Source organism: Haematobia irritans, chromosome 1 (assembly GCF_050003625.1).
Source record: "Haematobia irritans isolate KBUSLIRL chromosome 1, ASM5000362v1, whole genome shotgun sequence".
Lineage (NCBI taxonomy): Eukaryota > Metazoa > Arthropoda > Insecta > Diptera > Muscidae > Haematobia > Haematobia irritans.
This window is the reverse complement of record NC_134397.1, coordinates 14,033,543-14,054,192: the sequence shown is the minus strand read 5'-3', so window position 1 is coordinate 14,054,192 and position 20,650 is coordinate 14,033,543. Positions and strand designations below refer to the sequence as shown.

Here is a 20,650-nt window from a genome sequence, read left to right as displayed (position 1 = left end):
TAGAAATAAAATGTTAACAAAATTTTCTATAGAAATAAAATTTTGACAAAATTTTCTATAGAAATAAAATTGTGACAAAATTTTCTATAGAAATAAAATTCTGACAAAATTTTCTACGGAAATAACATTTTGAAAAAATTTTCTATAGAAATAAAATTCTGACAAAATTTTCTACAGAAATAAAATTTTGAGATAATATTCTATAGAAATAAAATTTTGAAAAAATTGTCTATAGAAAAAAAATTTTGAAAAAAATTTTCTATTGAAATAAAATTTTGACAAAATATTCTATAGAAATAAAATTTTAACAAAATTTTCTTTAGAAATAAAATGTTAACAAAATTTTCTATAGAAATAAAATTTTGAGAAAATTTTCTATGTGGAAAAAAAAAGAAAGTTTTTGACAAATTTTGACAAAAATTTCTATTGAAATAGAATTTTGCCAAAATTGTCTATAGAAATAGAATTTTGACACAATTTCCTATAGAAATAAATCCCCACAAAAATCCCCAAATTTTTGGAAATTCCCCACAAATTCCCCAAGTCCCCAACTCAGAAATTTGGTCCCCATTTACGAAAAAATATCCCCAATTTGGGGAAAAATCCCCAATACTGGCAACACTGTACGCAATCCATGATGGAGGGTACATAAGCTTCGGCCTGGCCGAACTTACGGCCGTATATACTTGTTTTGTTTTGTTTTGTTTTGTAGAGCTACAATGATCTCTCCCGTCAAAACGATTGCTTTCCTTTGTTATCCATTGTATTTTGTTGTGGGGGTGTGCGAGAGAGAGAGAGAGAGTGTGTACATGGAATTTTGGTGTTTGATGGTCAACCCCTTTACTATTGAGGTTTGATGTGTGCCGCCTGTGTATTTTCCAATTTAGCACTAAATAATTGCTGAAATTTTATCGACAAAATAAAAACGAATACAATTTCACATGCGGTAGACTGCACTCTGTGTGGTTAGGTGGTTTGATATTGGTAGTTGTGGTCCTTGTTGTTGTTGGTGTTTTTTTTTTTTCATTTTCATAAAATCCATTCGTCAAATCCTCACGCCAGCTTCGACACAGCCATATACCGCATTGATTATTTTGAAGTTTTTGGTTGTCAATGGCAAGTGTTCTATTGTTTCATTACTGTACCATAATTTCAATACCCATTAATGAAGTTCACCGTTGCGCTGGCAGTTAGCAAGAAATACTAAAAGACCCCTATAGAGCTTTCATAAATAAACGAACTAAATGAAACGCGGTTTATCAGTCAATTTGCATGAACGCATTTCACAAAATATGGTGGAGCAAACCAAAAAAAAAAAATAGAAAATGGGGAATTGAAGGCATTTCAAATGAAATTTCTTTAGTGCAGTGCAGGAGCTTAACAAAAATTCATGGAAATATTCACATATTTAGAAATTGCAATTCAGTTAGGAAAAATTTTAATAATATATTTTTTTAGTGCCTATGAAAACCACAGTAGATTTCGGATATTAGAAATTCAGAAAAAGCCCATATCTTTCTCGGGTCTACAGTTCCCCTACTGAGCCATTTGGGCTTATACTGTGAATCTTTAGGAGCAACAGTTACCCGATTGACTGAGTCTTTCAGGCCTAAAGTTGCCCCAATAAGATTTTCTGCCCTACCGTTACTCCAATTAGGCTATAGAACCTACATTTCCCTCACTGACACATTGCGGGCTACATCTTCCTCTGAAAGATTCGGGCTTATATTTCGCCTACTAAGCCATTCGGACCTACATGGTAACCTGTGTCTTTGAGTCTATGGTTCCCCCACTGATTTTTGGGATCTACCGTTCTCCGCTAGGCCTATTATTGCCCATTGAAAAATTTTGTTTACATTTGCCCTACTGAGACATTCGGGTGTGAAGTTGGCACCCCCCAAAGTCTTTCGGACTTAGAGTTTCCCATTGAAAAACTCGGGCTTATAGTTCCCCTATAGAGATATTCAGGCCTACAATTCCCAACCTGAGTCTTTGGGTTTACACTTCCCTACTGAGATTTTCGACCTACAGTTCCCCATCACAATGGACTGAATAGTCTAAGTGAGCCTGAAACTAAATCGGGCTGCCTCTTTAACCTAACTTTAACCTACAGATCCCCATTGAAAGATTTCGGCCTAAAATGACTGAGTTTGGGAATCTTTAGTCCCCGCTGAGATCTCTAGGCCTAGTGAGCCTTTAGGGCCTAACCTTCCTTCCACGGAGTCTTTCGGCCATTGAATTTCAAAGTGAAAAACTCGGTCTTATGGCCAAACTGAAAAAACTCTGTCCTACTCAGCCAATCGGGCATCCGAACTGAGTTTCTCACTGAGATTTTGAACTTACATTTCACCTACTGGGAGTGTTTAGTGCATACACTTACCCCAGTGAGACTTTAAAGCCTGAACCATTCGAGAGCCAATAAGAGTTAGGGCCGAACAGTTTTCCCACTAAGACCTCTCGGTGGATTATCGCACCTCAGTAATGCTGGTGACATTTCTGAGGGTTTCAAAGCTTCTCTAAGTGGTTTCACTGCAATGTGGAACGCCGTTTGGACTCGGCTATAAAAAGGAGGTCCCTTGTCATTGAGCTTAACATGGAATCGGGCAGCACTCAGTGATAAGAGAGAAGTTCACCAATGTGGTATCACAATGGACTGAATAGTCCAAGTGAGCCTGATACATCGGGCTGTCACGTAACCTAACCTAACCTAACCTAACCTACATTGAGACTGCAGGTCACATCCTGAGTCTTTTTCAAGGAGGATTTTTCAACACTTATTTGAAATTTATTCATTTATTTGACTCCTTCAAGAGAGTCCCGTCCATTCACCCAGAGAAGGAATATGATCACCTCAAACATGTTTCAAGAGAAAAATGTTATTTTTGGATGGTGACCATGTAACATGTTCCCTGCAACCATGTTATTTTCTCGGAAATCATGGATCTGGTTTCGGAAAGCATATTATGTTTGTCGAGAAAACAACATTTTTGCGACAAACATGTTACATGGTCTCCATCCAAAAATAACATTTTGCTCTTGAAACAAGTTTGAGGTGATCATATTCCTTCTCTGGGTGTGGATTTGTTATGATTAAAAATTTTATTTAATTATTTAAATTTATTTAATTAAAAATTTTATTTAATTAAAATATTAAATGAAACTGTTTGGAGATATGCATAACTACTTGAATGGGTTTTTATTTAATTTTTATTAAATACTTTTTTAGATATTTAGACACTTAATTGAAATTTATTCATTTATTTTATTTTTCCAAGAAGCTCCAATGGATTTGGTTTGATTAAAAATTTGAGATAATTAAAATATTATATGAAAAAAATTGGAGATTGGTTTTCCTACCTAAGTAGGGTTTTATTTCAATTTTATTAAATACTTTTTGTAGATTTGTAGAATTTTAGTTGAAATTACTACTCGCGGAGAATCCAATGGATTTGTTTTGATTAAAAATTTTATACAATTAAAATATTAAATAAAAAAATGTAGAGATATTTTTTCCAGTGTATTATTGCTTTATTAGGATTTTATTTATTTTTTAATAATTTTTGTTTTAGATTTTTCAACACTTATTTGAAATTTTTTCATTTATTTGACTCCTCCAAGAGGTTTCAATGGATTTGTTTTGGTTAAAAATTGTATATAATTAAAATATTAAATTAAAAAAAATTGAAGATATTTTTTCCTACTTAAACAGGTTTTTATTTAATTTTTCTTAAATAATTGTTTTAGATTTTTAGACACTTAATTAAAATTTTTTAATTTTTTTGACTCCTCCAAGAGATTTCAATTGATTTGCTTTGATTAAAAATTTTATTTAATAAAATAATAAATTAAAAAATTTTGCAGAATTTTTTTCCAGTATATTGTTAGGCTTTTATTGAATTTTTATTTTTTTTTTTTTTTGTTTAGATTTTTAAACACTTAATTACTTTATTATACTGCTCAAGGAGGCTCCATTGGATTTGTTTTGATAAAAAATTTTTATTTTTTTTAAATATTAAATGAAAAAAATTAAATTGACTAAACTAATTCAATCACTTTAATTTTTATTGAAAAAATTTAATTGACTACACTAATTCAATCACTTTAATTTTTTTTTTTAAGATTTTAACTTAAAAAAATATATTTTTTTTACATTGTATTACCACTCTGAGATGTTTTTTTTTTTTAATTTTTGTTAAAATGATTTTTTGATCTCACTCAATTATAATTTATTCATTTATTTTATTGAAACTGAAGATAGTTTTGCAGCTTCCACATTCTTCATCTGCAAATAGAGGATTTTGAAATTTATTTTTTTTTTATTAAAAAATAAAAAATATTTGCAGAATTTTTTTCAGTGTATTATTACTTTAATAGGTTTTATTGAATTTTCGTTATTTTTTTAGCTTTTTATACACGTAATTAATTTATTATACTGCTCAAGGAGGCTCCATTGGATTTGTTTTGATAAGAAATTTTTATTTTTTTTTAATATTAAATGAAAAAAATTAAATCGACTAAACTAATTTCGTCACTTTAATTTTTTTTTTTTAAGATTTAACTTTAAAAATATTTGCAATTTTTGTTACAGTGTATTACTACTCTGAAGTGTTTTTTTATTTTTCTCAAATGATTTTTTTATCTCAATTTATTATAATTTATTCATTTATTTTACTGAAACTGAAGATAGTTTTGCAGCTTCCACATTCTTCATCTGCAAATAGAGGATTTTGAAATTTATTTTTTTTTATTAAAAAATATTGACCATTTTTTTTTTGGTAAAGATTTATAATTAAAGCAAAACTTAAATTCTATATCTTAAAATAATTCTATAGTAAATTAAATATCTTATAATCATAAGTTTGGGTAAATTTTTAATTGCCAGTTTTCTTTTTTAAATTTTCTTTACAGCCTTACCAGCGTTTGAATATCAATAGCGACAACCATTTACCAACCAAATCATCCATAAAATCATCATTAGCCAACATTTAAAGTAATTACAAGAAATGGCTTAAAGAGAGATGTTAAAGCAAAAAATCAAAAAGAGGCTGAAACACGAAGGAGCTCCCCCAAAAAACAACTAAATTTGTATTTCGTTCTTGTTTCCTTTGATCTTAAGAAAAATATAAACGAGAAATTTTTTTATATATATAAACGCCTTAAATTATGCAAAGGAATTGTATTCGACATCATCGTCAACAAGCCAATTCAGCCATCACAGCCCCTGCTCACTCTCTCTGTTGTTGTTGGTGTAGTTGTTACAAATACATGTAGCTCTGGGGTTCTACGCTCTTTTAGCCAAATAAATAAACAAACAAACAAACGAATGAACGAACGAACAAGCGAAGCAACAACACACGCACACCAACCCAGCAACCCAACCGACATTCGTAAATAACAATCACTTGGCTTAAGGCTAATTTATGGGACATAAACTGGTAAAAGGTAGACGACAACGAAACCTATATTCTCTGACTTCCTGGCAAGAAGAGCATCTGTGAGTGAACTGAACAGAGGAAACGGAAATAGTTCATTCAAAGGGCTTTACATAAACGAGTGATAGTGCGTGTGGGTGTGAGAGAGAGCGCGTATATTTGAGTTTTGCTCGTTTATTTATCCTCTAAGGCAATTCAATTGAAATCTAAAACACCAGGTGATCAAAAGGTGGAGGGCTACAACACCATGGTCTCCAGGACTCGATAAAATTCCTGGTATGCAAATAAACTAAAACAAACAAAAAAATGGTGTGCAACGAAAGATTAATGGTGAAATGTAAATGCCATTTAACTGACAATGTTAACAATACAAAATACCGGCTTCCCAAACAATAAAAAAGGGAACAAAAAATGCCATTGATAAATACGAAAATATTGAAAGAAAATATTTTAGTGTTAGTAAAACTAAACTAAAGAATCTATCTAACATATCGGAGAGAATCAAAAAGCAAACAGACATATCTTCTCCAAATACATTTGGGGGCCAGAGAAAAATCTTAAAACAAAATTTCACTAAAACTATCACCCGTCCTGCAATCATTTACATTTTTTTTTTGGAAAACATGGAGCCTTTATATCACTACTTCAGCATAAGTCTTTTAATAACACTCCTGCATTTTTGTAAAACGCATGAACATGGAGATGGCTATAAACCGGGTAAGTTGGAAATCATACGAAATTCAAAAAAAAATAAAAAAATAATTGGAATCAATCATTAATAAAATTATCCTATTAATTTTAAATTTCACTAATTAATTCAATCATGGAAAGAAAAATATTTTAGTTAAATAAATTGATTAAATTTAATTAAAATGTTGATTTAAAAAAATAATAATAAATTCAAGGCCAACCTCTGTAATTTATAAAATTCATTAAAAATTTTTAATAAAAAAATTTTATAAATTTTATAAAAAAATTGTCATACACATGTACGTCAATGTGGCTTTCAAGCCTGAACCATTCGAGCCTCATTGAGACTATTGGGCTTGCATTCCCCCTCTGCGAGTTTGGTGCATACATGCCCCCACAGAGACTTTCCGGCCTTACACTTCCCGCACAGAGTCTTTGAGTTCTGCATTGAGACTTTCAAACTTTCTTTAAAATTAAAACTTAAGGTGAACCCCTTTCTATATGTTAAAATAATTCTATAGTAAATTTAAATAATTTATAATTACAACCTCTGTAATTTATGAAATTAATTAAAATTTTGTTAATAAAAAAAATATAACAAAATTGAATTTGGGGCGAAAATTTTTGTTGTTAGTACCTTCCTCATTTAATATCACAATTTATTATGGTTTTAATAAATAAATAAATAAACAAATAATAAATTTTTAATAAATAAAAATAAAATTTAATTGAATTTAATTAATATTTATATTTATAAAAAAAAAACAAGTACATACGGCCGCAAGTTCGGCCAGGCCGAATCTTATGTACCCACCACCATGGATTGCGTAGAAACTTCTACGAAAGACTGTGATTTAGTCCATACCTGGTATATATTAGACAAAAAAGTTATGTATAGTTAAGTCTACAAATAATTACGAATCGATATGGACTTTTTGTACGTAGAGAGCCAGAATTGAAATATGGGGGTCGCTTATATGGGGGCTATATACAATTATGAACTTGATATGGACCAATTTTTGTGTGATTGGGGATCGATTTATCTGAGGGCCATATATAACTATAGACCGATATGGACCTAGTTAGGCATGGTTGTTAACGACCATATACTAGCACAATGTACCAAATTTCAACTCACTCGGATGAAATTTGCTCCTCCAAGAGGTTCCAAAACCAAATCTCGGGATCGGTTTATATGGGGCTATGTACGATTATGGACTGATATGGACCACTTTTGGCATGGTTGTTAAATATCATATACTACCACCACGTACCAAATTTAAAGCAGATCGGATGAATTTTGCTTCTCCAAAAGGCACTGGAGGTCAAATCTGGGGATCGGTTTATATGGGAGCTATATATAATTATGGACTGATAGGAACCAATTCCTGCATGGTTGTTGGATACCATATACTAACATCACGTACCAAATTTCAACCGAATGGCAAGAATTTTGCTCTTCCAAGGGGCTATATATAATTATATATATATGGGGCCTATATATAATTATGGACCGATATCGACCAATTTTTGCATAGGAGTTTGAGGCCATATATTAACACCACATACCAAATTTCAGATGAATTTTGGTCTTCCAAGAGGTTCCGGAGATCAAATCTGGTGATCGGTTTATATGGGGGCTATATATAATTATGAACCGATGTGGACCAATTTTTGCATGGTTGTTATAGACCATATACTAACATCACGTACAAAATTTCAGCCGGATCGGATGAAATTTGCTTCTCTTAGCGGCCTCGCAAGCGAAATCGGGGGATCGGTTTATATGGGGGCTATATATAATTATGGACCGATGTGGACCAATTTTTGTATGGTTGTTAGAGACCATATACTGACACCATGTACCAAATTTCAGCCGGATCGGATGAAATTTGCTTCTCTTAGGGGCCTCGCAAGCCAAATCGGGGGATCGGTTTATATGGGGGCTATATATAATTATGGACCGATGTGGACCAATTTTTGCATGGTTGTTAGAGACCATATACTAACATCATGTACCAAATTTCAGCCGGATCGGATGAAATTTGCTTCTCTTAGAGGCCTCGCAAGGCAAATTTTGGGGTCCGTTTATATGGGGGCTATACGTAAAAGTGGACCGATATGGCCCATTTTCAATACCATCCGACCTACATCAATAACAACTACTTGTGCCAAGTTTCAAGTCGATAGCTTGTTTCGTTCGGAAGTTAGCGTGATTTCAACAGACGGACGGACGGACGGACGGACATGCTCAGATCGACTCAGAATTTCACCACGACCCAGAATATATATACTTTATGGGGTCTTAGAGCAGTATTTCGATGTGTTACAAACGGAATGACAAAGTTAATATACCCCCCATCCTATGGTGGTGGGTATAATAATTTAGCCTTATCATAACTCTAACTTTCAATTGAGTCTTTTTAATTCTTGATCGGTTTATATCAATAAAAAATGAAAACTTTTGCATGATAATTTCAACCAGATCAGATGAAATTTACTCCTCTAATGGATAACAGGCTCCAATGCATTTGTTTGGCTAAAAAAAATTATTTAATTAAAAAATTAAATGCAAAAAATTTGGAGATATTTTTTGCAATGTATTATTATTTTAAAAGGTTTTTATTTAATTTTTATTATATGTTTTTTTTAGATTTTTAGTCTTTTAGTTCAAGTTTATTAATTCATTTTACTCCTCCAAGAGGCTCCAATGGATTTTTTGATTAAAAATTTTAATTAATTAAAATATTTAATGATTTAGGTCGACAACTTTTGTTGTTAGTACCTTCCTCATTTAATATCATAATTTATTATGGTTTTAATAAATAAGTAAATAAATAATAAATTTTTAATAAATAAAATTTAAATGAATTTAATTAATATTTATATTTATAAAAAAAAATAATTTAGCCTTATCATAACCCTAACTTTCATAACAAAATTTAATATAATTTGATTAATATTTAAATTAAAAAAAAAAACCTTTGACCCTGGATTACGTACAAAGTTCTACTAAAGACTGTCATCCGCAATCGAATTACGTGAGTCTTTTTAATTCTTGATCGGTTTATATCTATAAAAATGGTAAATGGTAATGACATTCATTTTTGCATGATAATTTCAACCAGATCAGATGAAATCTACTCGTCCAATGGATAACAGGCTCCAATGCATTTGTTTGGTTAAAAAAGAAAAATATTTAATTAAAAAATTAAATGCAAAAAATTTGGAGATTTTTTTCCAGTGTATTACTATTTTCATAGGTTTTTATTTAATTTTTATTATATATATATATTTTTTTTTTAGATTTTTAGACTTTTAGTTCAAGTTTATTAATTTATTTTACTCCCCTAAGAGGCTCCAATGGATTTTTTGATTAAAAATTTTAATTAATTAAAATATTGAATGAAAAAATTTAGAGATATTTTTTCCTACGTAAATAGGTTTTTAACTAATTTTTATTAAATATTTTTTTAAGAGTTTTAGACAATTAAAATTTATTCTTTTTTTTGACTCATCCAAAAGGATTTGTTTTGATTAAAAATTTTATTTAATTAAAATATAAAATATTATATAAAATAAAAAAATTGGAGATATTTTTGTCCAGTGTATTACTACTTTAATAGGTTTTAATTTATTTTATTAACTATTTTTTGTAGATTTTTAGACTTTTAGTTGAAATGTATTCATTTATTTTACTCCCCGCAAGAGGCTTCAAGGGATTTGGTTTGTTTGAAAAAATTTAATCAATTAAAAAATTAAATGAGAAAATTTGGGGATATTTTTTCCAGTGTACTACTACTAAAATAGGTTTTATTTAATTTTTGTTAAATATTTTTTTGTCGATTTTTAGACTTTTAGTTGAAATGTGTTCATTTATTTTACTCCCCTCAAGAGGCTTCAATGGGGTTGGTTTGTTAAAAAAATTTTTTTTTAATTAACAGATTAAATGAAAAAAAAATTGGAGATATTTTTTCCAGTGTATTACTACTTTAATAGGTTTTTATTAAATATTTTTTGTAGATTTTTAGACTTTTAGTTGAAATATATTCATTTATTTTACTCCCCACTAGAGGCTCCAATGGATTTATTTCCCTTTTTTATACCCTCCACCATAGGATGGGGGTATATTAACCTTGTCATTCCGTTTGTAACACATCGAAATATTGCTCTAAGACCCCATAAAGTATATATATTCTGGGTCGTGAAATTCTGAGTCGATCTGAGCATGTCCGTCCGTCCGTCTGTTGAAATCACGCTAACTTCCGAACGAAACAATCTATCGACTTGAAACTTGGCACAAGTAGTTGGTATTGATGTAGGTCGGATGGTATTGCAACTGGGCCATATCGGTCCACTTTTAAGTATAGCCCCCATATAAACGGACTCCCAGATTTGGCTTGCGGGGCCTCTAAGAGAAGCAAATTTCATCCGATCCGGCTGAAATTTGGTACATGGTGTTAGTATATAACAACCATGCCGGTCTATTATTATATATAGCCCCCCTATAAACCGATCCCCACATTTGGCGTGCGCAGCCTCAAAGAGAAACAAATTTCATCCGATCCGACTGAAATTTGGGACATGGTGTTGGTATATGGTCTCTAATAATCGTGCAAAAATTGGTCCACATCGGTCCATAATTATATATAGCCCCCATATAACCCGATCTGCAGATTTGGCTTGCGGAGCCTCAAACAGAAGCAAATTTCATCCGATCCGGCTGAAATTTGGTATATGGTGTTGGTATATGGTCTCTAACAATCATGCAAAAATTGGTCCACATCGGTCCATAATTATATATAGCTCCCATATAAACCGTTCTCCAGATTTGACCTCCGGAACCTCTTGGAGGAGCAAAAGTCATCCGATCAGGTTCAAATTTGGAACGTGGTGTTAGTATATGGCCGCTAACAACCATATCAAAATTGGTCCATATCGGTCTATAGTTAGGTTAGGTTAGGTTAAAGTGGTAGCCCGATTAAGTTTCAGACTCAATCACATTCAGTCCATTGTTATATATAGCCGATCCCCAATCACACAAAAATTGGTCCATATCGGTTCATAATCATGGTTGCCACTTGAGCCAAAAATAATCTACCAAAATTTTATTTCTATAGAAAATTTTGTTAAAATTTCATTTCTATAGAAAATTTTGTCAAAATTGTATTTCTATAAAATAGAAAATATTGTTAAAATTTCATTCCTATAAAAAATTTTTGTCAAAATTTTATTTATTTTGTGACAATTTTATTTCTATAGAAAATTTTGTGAACACTTTTATTTCTATAGAAACTTTTGTAAAGATTTTATTTCTATAGAAAATTTAGTCAAAATATTATTTCTATAACAAATTATGTCAACATTTTATTTCTATAGAAAATTTTGTTAAAATTTTATTTCTATTTTTGTCAAAATTTTATTTTGTCAAAATTTTATTTCTATAGAAAATTTTTTCAAACTGAATTATATACATATTTAATCGGTCTTTATACCCTTCACCACTACTGTGGTACAGGGTATAATAAGTTTGTGCATTTGTATGTAACGCCAAGAAGGAAAAGTCTGAGACCCATCGTTTAGTATACCGATCGTCTTAGAATTAAATTCTGAGTCGATTTAGCGATGTCCGTCTGTCTGTCTGTCTGTCTGTTGATGTATTTTTGTGTGCAAAGTACAGCTCGCAGTTTTAATCCGATTGTCCTAAAATTTGGTATGGGGTCCTGTTTCGGCTCAAAGACGATCCCTATTGATTTTGGAAAAAATCGGTTCAGATTTAGATATAGCTGCCATATATATTTTTCACCGATCTGGTCATAATTGGCGTGTATATCAACCGATCTTCCTCAAATTCCGTACATCCCAATATTTTATGAGTCTCGAAAAACTTGCAAAAAATCATCCAAATCGGTTCAGATTCAGATATAGCTCCCATATATAGCTTTCGCCCGATTTACACTCCTTTGTCCACAGAGGCCAATTTTTTGCTCCGATTTAGTTGAAATTTTGCACAGGGAGTAGAATTAGCATTATAGCTATGCGTGTCAAATTTGGTGGAAATCGGTTCAGATTTAGATATAGCTCCCATATATAGCTTTCGCCCGATTTACACTCCTTTGTCCACAGAGGCCAATTTTTTGCTCCAACTTAGTTGAAATTTTGCACAGGGAGTAGAATTAGCATTGTTGCTATGCGTGCCAAATTTGGTTGAAATCTGTTCAGATTTAGATATAGCTCCCATATATAGCTTTCGCCCGATTTACACTCATATGACCACAGAGGCCAATCTTTTACTCCGATTTAATTGAAATTTTGCACAGGGAGTAGAATTAGCATTGTTGCTATGCGTGCCAAATTTGGTTAAATCGGTTCAGATTTGGATATATCTCCCATATATAGCTTTCGCCCGATTTACACTCATATGACCACAGAGGCAAATTTTTAACTCCGATTTAGTTGAAATTTTGCACAGGGAGTAGAATTAGCATTGTTGCTATGCGTGCCAAATTTGGTTGAAATCGGTTCAGATTTAGATATAGCTCCCATATATAGCTTTCGCCCGATTTACACTCATATGACCACAGAGGCTAATTTTTTGCTTCGATTTAGTTGAAATTTTGCACAGGGAGTAGAATTAGCATTGTTGCTATGCGTGCCAAATTTGGTTGAAATCGGTTCAGATTGAGATATAGCTCCTATATATATGTTTTTCTGATTTCGACAAAAATGGTCAAAATACCAACATTTTCCTTGTAAAATCGCCACTGCTTAGTCGAATAGTTGAAAAAATGACTCTAATTTTCTTAAACTTTTAATACATATATATCGAGCGATAAATCATAAATAAACTTTTGCGAAGTTTCCTTAAGATTGCTTCAGATTTAAATGTTTCCCATATTTTTTACTAACATTGTGTTCCACCCTAGTCCATTAGCCGACTTAAATTTTGAGTCTATACATTTTGTAAAAGTCTATCAAATTCTGTCCAGATCGAGTGATATTTAAATGTATGTATTTGGGACAAACCTTTATATATAGCACCCAACACATTTGACAGATGTGATATGGTACCGAAAATTTAGATCTATAAAGTGGTGCAGGGTATAATATAGTCGGCCCCGCCCGACTTTAGACTTTCCTTACTTGTTTTAATTTGATATATACCACGTATGGACTTACATTTTAGAAGACGGTGTTAGGAGGTTGTAAGATACCTTGCCATCGGCAAGCGTTACAGCAACCCAAGTAATTCGATTGTAGATGACAGTGTTTAGAGAAGTTTCTATGCAATCCATGGTGGAGGGTCTTCGGCCTAGCCGAACTTACGGCCGTATATACTTGTTTAATTTTTTTTTAATTATTTTGTTTTCTCTCGTTATTGTAATTTATTAGTTTATTTGACTTAGAAATTTGCAGATGTATTTTTCCCAGTGTATTATCACTCAGACAATATTTTCTTTTATTTTTTTTTTTTAATTTTTTAAATATTTTCTGTCTCAGTTAATTGTAATTTATTAGTTTATTTTACTCATAACTTTTTTGCATTGTTATTATTTCATCTCTCACTCTCTCTTCTCACCTCTCAGTTTGTAACAGCAATTTGTCTCTTTTTTTGTGTTGTAGTGTTCTGGTCATTTTCTTTTTTCTGTTTTGGTGTTTTTCCCTCTATGGGACCAGAACATTTATTAAAAATATTGTTATTATTTTAATTAAAATTGCGGTTGAAAATCCCATGTTCAACGCCTGAAAAATTTTCTGTTTGGTTGGGGTTTTACGTTTAAATTTCATTTTGTTGTTGTTGTTGCTCATAAACGTCCTTTGAACATATCTCTGCCAGTCTGTAGGAGAGAGTGTATTTGTGTGAGTGTGTGTGCGTTTGTGAATGTTTGAATATTTTTGTGTGTTCGGTAATGTTCTGGCTATATAATTTAATTAAAATTTGTCCAATTACACGTGTATTTTTATCAACATGAAAAATTTGTTTTTCTTTTTGGGTTTATTCGTAACAATCACTCTGTTGTTTAAATGTGACAAGAGAAGAAACAAAATACAGAACTTACCAACATAAATTTATGATATGGGTTATTCGAAATTGTGTAGAACACGCTAACATTTAATTATTTCCAATTTAATTTATTTCCAAATAGAAAATAATAAAAGGACAAAGTGTCGATTTTTTTGAGAATTTATTGATTTAGAAATATGGGACTATGAAATGGAAAAAATTGAAAATATATATATTTTTTTTAATTTAAGAAATTTTCTAATTTGTAAATTGAAAAAGGTGATGACATTTTTTATTAATTTTTGACAGTTATATATGGCATAATATAAAACGATTTATTACGTAAATATATCGACCAATCTAATCTAGTCATTTGATGCAAAGTCGGGTTATTAAAGGACCAAATTTTAAGTCCTTTAATTAATTCCTACAGATTGATATTCTCTATTCCACTCAAGGAATGACCAAAGAGCCAAAGGGCATAACCACTAAATATGGTACGGTGTTAGCCCGACTTTGGCTCAAATGACTAGATTAGATTGGTCGAATTATTGATTTTTGGAAGATTTTGCAAAATATTCCTCTCCAACCAAAAAAGGTATTACGCAAATTTTCTATAGAAATAAAACTTTGACAAAATTTTCTTTAGAAATAAAATTGTGACAAAATTTTTTATAGGAAGAAAATTTTGACAAAATTGTCTATAGAAAGAGAATTTTGACAAAATTTTTTATAGAAAGAAAATTTTGACTAAATTTTTTAAAAATAAAATTTTGACAAAATTTTTTATAGAATCAAAATTGTGACAAAATTTTCTATAGAAATAAAATTTTGAAAAAATTTTCTATAGAAATAAAATTTTGAAAAAATTTTCTATAGAAAGAAAATTTTGACAAAATTTTCTATAGAAAGAAAATTTTGACAAAATATTCTATAGAAATAAAATTTTGACAAATTTTTTTATAGAAAGAAAATTTTTGCAAAATTTTCTATAGAAATAAATTTTTAACAAAATTTTCTATTAAAGTAACATTTTGTTAAAATTTTCTGCTGAAGTAAAATTTTGACAAAATTTCCTATTGAAGTTAAAATTTTGTTAAAAATTTCTATTGAAGTAAAATTTTGTAAAAATTTTCTATAGAAATAAAATTTTCATAACATTTTCTATAGAAATAAATTTTTGACAAAATTTTCAATAGAAATAAATTTTTGACAAAATTTTCTATAGAAATAAAATTTTAACAAAATTTTCTATAGAAATAAAATTTTCATAGCATTTTCCATAGAAACCAATTTTTTGACAAAATTTTCTATAGAAATAAAATGTTTTCGACTGAAATATTTTTTTTTTTTTTAATTTCCACAGAAATAAAATATTGACAACATTTTCTATAGATATAAAATGCTGACAAAATTTTCTATTGAAATAAAATTGTTGCAAAATTTTCTACAGAAATAAAATTTTGACAAAATCTTCTTTGTAAATAAAATTTTGACAATATTTTCTACAGAAATAAAATTTTGACAAAATCTTCTTTATAAATAAAATGTTGAATATAGAAATAAAATTTAGACAGAATTTTCTATAGAAATAAAATTTTGTTAAAATTTTCACTAGAAACAAAATTTAGAGAGAATTTTCTATAGAAATAAAATTTATGCAGAATTTTCTATAGAAATAAATTTCTCAAATTTAAAAAAAAAATTTAAAATTTTAACAAAATTTTCTATAGAAATAAAATTTTAACAAAATTTTCTATAGAAATAAAATGTTCACAACATTTTCTATAGAACTACATTTTTGACAAAATTTTCTATAGAACTAAATTTTTGACAAAATTTTCTATAGAAATAAAATTTTGACAAAATTTTCTATAGAAACAAATTTTGACAAATTTTTTTTTAGAAAGAAAATTTTGGCAACATTTTTTATAGAAATAAATTTTTAACAAAATTTTCTATTGAAGTAACATTTTGTTAAAATTTTCTGCTGAAGTAAAATTTTGACAAAATTTCCTATTGAAGTTAAAATTTTGTTAAAAGTTTCTATTGAATTAAAATTTTGCAAAAATTTTCATTTTAACAAAATTTTCTATAGAAATAAAATTTTAATAACATTTTCTATAAAAACAAATTTTTGAAAAAGTTTTGTATAGAAATAAAATGTTTTCGACTTAAATAAAATTTTGTTAAAAATTTCCATAGAAATAAAATGTTGACAAAATTTTCTACAGAAATAAAATGCTGACAAAATTAAAAATAAAATTGTGGAAAAATTTTCTACAGAAATAAAATTTTGACAAAATCTTCTTTATAAATTAAATTTTGATAATATTTTACATAGAAATAAAATTTTGACAAATTCTTTTTTATAAATAAAATGTTGACTATAGAAATAAAATTTTGACAGAATCTTCTATAGAAATAAATTTTCTATAGAAATAAAATTTTGTTAAAATTTTCACTAGAAATAAAATTTAGAGAGAATTTTCTATGGAAATAAAATCTATGCAGAATTTTAAATAGAAATAATTTTCTCAATTTTTTTTTTCAAATTTTCAAATTTTAACAAAATTTTCTATAGGAATAAAATTGTGACAAAATTTTTTTATAGAAATAAAATTTTGTTAAAATTTTCTGCTGAAGTAAAGTTTTGACAAAATTTCCTACTGAAGTTAAAATGTTGTTAAAAATTTCTATTGAAGTTAAATTTTGCTAAAATTTTCTATAGAAATAAAATTTTAACAAAATTTTCTATAGAAGTAAAATTTTCATAACATTTTCAATAGAAATAAACTTTTGGCAAAATTTTCTATAGAAATAAAATGTTTTCGACTGAAGTAAAATTTTGTTAAAAATTCCCATAGAAATAAAATGTTGACAAAATTTTCTGTAGAAATAAAATGCTGACAAAATTTTCTATAGAAATAAAATTGTGACAACATTTTCTACAGAATAAATATTTTGACAAAACCTTCTTTATAAATAAAATTTTGACAATCTTTTCTACAGAAATAAAATTTTGACAAAATCTTCTTTATAAATAAAATTTAGACAGAATTTTTTTTAGAAATAAAATTTTGTTAAAATTTTCACTAGAAATAACATTTAGAGAGAATTTTTTATAGAAATAAATTTCTCAAATTTTAAAAAATTTTTAAAATTTTAACAAAATTTTCTATAGAAATTAAATTTTCACAACATTTTCTATAGAAATTAAATTTTCACAACATATTCTATAGAACGAAATTTTTAACAAAATTTTCTATAGAAATAAAACATTTTCGACTGAAATAAAATTTTGTTAAAAATTTCCGTAGAAATAAAATGTTGACAAAATTTTCTATACAAAAATAAAATATTGTTGTTGTTTTTTTATTTCAGCTTAAAACCATACATTGACTAAACTACAAGAGTAGCTTAACCAACAGAGGAAAAGAATGTTTGTCAAATTTATTTGGGCAAAGCCCTATAGACTGCAAGATGGTTGGATGGACGCACGTTTCGGAATTACCACATTCCTCATCAGCATCCTCTACTTGCAGCAAAACTATCAACCAATTATCAGAATAAATTCAGGCAGTTTATTAAACCCAACAAAAACCACACTTGAACCCTCCGAAAAAAGGTTTTACATTGATAGCCGGCTTATGCCGAAATAAACTCGAAACAAACATATCTCTTTTCCTATGCCACTGTCAAATCATCGATTTGAATTCACATGGCTGGGTTTATTTTGAGCGTGCCTCCTCTTCTTTTTCCATTTGTTTTGTTTTGTTATTGTTGGTTTTGTTCCTTAAGCATTGTTGTTGTTTTTTTATTTCAGCTTAAAACCATACATTGACTAAACTACAAGAGTAGCTTAACCAACAGAGGAAAAGAATGTTTGTCAAATTTATTTGGGCAAAGCCCTATAGACTGCAAGATGGTTGGATGGACGCACGTTTCGGAATTACCACATTCCTCATCAGCATCCTCTACTTGCAGCAAAACTATCAACCAATTATCAGAATAAATTCAGGCAGTTTATTAAACCCAACAAAAACCACACTTGAACCCTCCGAAAAAAGGTTTTACATTGATAGCCGGCTTATGCCGAAATAAACTCGAAACAAACATAATATTGACAAACAAATATTGACAAAATTTTCTATAGAAATAAAATTTGGACAAAATTTCTATAGAAATAAAATGTTGACAAAATTTTCTATGGAAATAATATTTATACACATTTTTTTTATAGAAATAAAATTTTGACAAAATATCTATAGAAATAAAATTTTGACACAATTTTCTATATATATAAAAAGTTGACAAAATTGTCTAAAGACATAAAATTTTAACAACATTTTCTATGTAATTAAAATTTTGTTAAAATTTTCTAGAGAAATAAAATTTTTAAATAAAAATTTTCCATAGAAATATATTTTTGACAAAATTTTCTTTAGAAATAAAATTTTGGCAAAATGATCTGTGGAAATAAAATTTTGACAACATTTTCTAGAGAAATAAAACGTTCACAAAATTTTCTATCAAAATAAAATGTTCACAAAATAAATAAAATTTTGTCAGAAATTGCTATAACAATAAAATTGTGGAAAAATTTTCTATAGAAATAAAATTATGCCAAATATTCTATAAAAATAATATTTTGAGAAAATTTTCTATAGAAATAAAATTTTGACAAAATTTTTTATAAAAATAAAATTTTTGCAAAATATCTATAAAATAAAATTTTGACACAATTTTCTATAGAAATAAAATGTTGACAAAATTGCCTAAAGACATAAAATTTTGGCAACATTTTCTATTCAATTAGAATTTTTTTAAAACTTTCTAAAGAAATAAAATTTTTAAGTAAAAATTTTCCATAAAAATAAATTTTTTACAAAATTTTCTTTAGAAATAAAATTTTGATAAAATGATCTATGGAAATAAAATTTTGACACAATTTTCTATAGAAATAAAACGTTCACAAAATTTTCTATAGAAATAAAATTTTCACAAAATAAATAAAATTTTGACAGAAATTGCTAGCAATAAAATTGTTTCAAAATTTTCTATAAAAATAAAATTTTGACTAAATTTTCTATAGAAATAAAATTTTGTTAAAATTTTCTGTAGAAATAAAATTTTGTTAAAATTTTCTGTAGAAATAAAATTTTGACAAAATTTTCTACGGAAATAAAATTTTGACAAAATTTTCTATAGAAATAAAATTTTGTAAAAATTTTCTATAGAAATAAATTTTTCACAAAATAAACAAAATTTTGACAAAACTTTCTATAGAAATAAAATTGTGTTACCATTTTCGATAGAAATAAAATTTATACACAATTTTCTATCGAAATAAAATTTATACACAATTTTCTATAGAAATAAAATTTTGTCAAAATTTTCTATAGAAATTAAATTCTGTTAAAATGTTCGCTAGAAATAAAATTTAGAGGAAATTTTCTATGGAAATAAAATTTATACAGAATTTTCTATAGATATAAATTTCTCAAATTTTAATTTTTTTATTCGGTAGTTTTTTCTCTAAATTTTGCTAAATTATTTTTGGCTCGAGTGGCAACCGCATTCACTATAGATATGGGAGCTTTATCTAAATCTAAATGGTTATGCTCTGATCTCTCATGCAATGATACAAAAAAATCGTTTGAGTGTGAATGTGAATATATCGAAATGCAATTTCCATAGAAGCTTACAATGTTATAGCCTCAGCACAAACAACAGAAACAAAAAACCGACTATCAATCTCTTTGTATTGTTTATTTTCAATTAATTTTATTTGTAATACATTTTAGGGTAATGTTGGTTTTGTAATTGTTGAAATTTTAATTGAAATATTTTCCTACAATGTTCAAACAAACTAGACTCATGATAATATTGGTTTTGTAAATTTTCATGATAATGTCAGTATATGTTTCTCCCACTCTCCCATTCTCTCACTCGCGCGCTCTCCCATCTCTTACTGCTATCTCTATCACCCGGTTTATTTATCTTTTTGCTGGCATTGTGACAATTTGCGACCATTACTAAGCATAATGACGGAATGTTGATGGAATATTTCGACTAGAATCGATTTTTGTTAGGTATTTAATTTAACCCATAGTTAATATACACAACAATGGCTACTCAAACTAACGTAAGAAGGAAGACAATATTTAAACAATCTGAAAATTTATTGGTGATTTAATTTGTTTTATATCACTCTCTTCTACCCATAAAAGCTCTCTTCATTTAAAACGTGTTTCTCACGTTTTAGATGGCATGGATACAGAAATTAAAGCAAAAATTAAAATTGAAGAAATTTACAAATTTATTGGTGAATCGATTGACTGAAAATTAGACATTTAATTTATTTTTGGATCTGCATATGAATGCACCAATATTGGTGTGTATTGGTTCATATTTTGGTATAGTCCGCAGATAGCCCTTTCCTTTTTCAAATTAACGAACATTTTGCATTGACTGAAAATTAGACATTTAATTTATTTTTTTGTCTGCATATGAATCCACC

General features: G+C 28.4%; 1 protein-coding gene across 1 annotated transcript in view; it reads left to right on the top strand.

Moving 5' to 3' along the window:
* Positions 1 to 20,650, top strand: part of side-VI (sidestep VI transmembrane protein) — a 663,002-nt gene that overhangs the window by 215,162 nt on the left and 427,190 nt on the right. The window contains exon 3 of the mRNA XM_075289298.1: positions 4,909 to 6,149. Coding sequence (XP_075145413.1) covers positions 6,056 to 6,149 — 94 coding nt within the window. The 5' untranslated portion in view covers positions 4,909 to 6,055. The remainder of the gene's footprint in view (positions 1 to 4,908; positions 6,150 to 20,650) is intronic.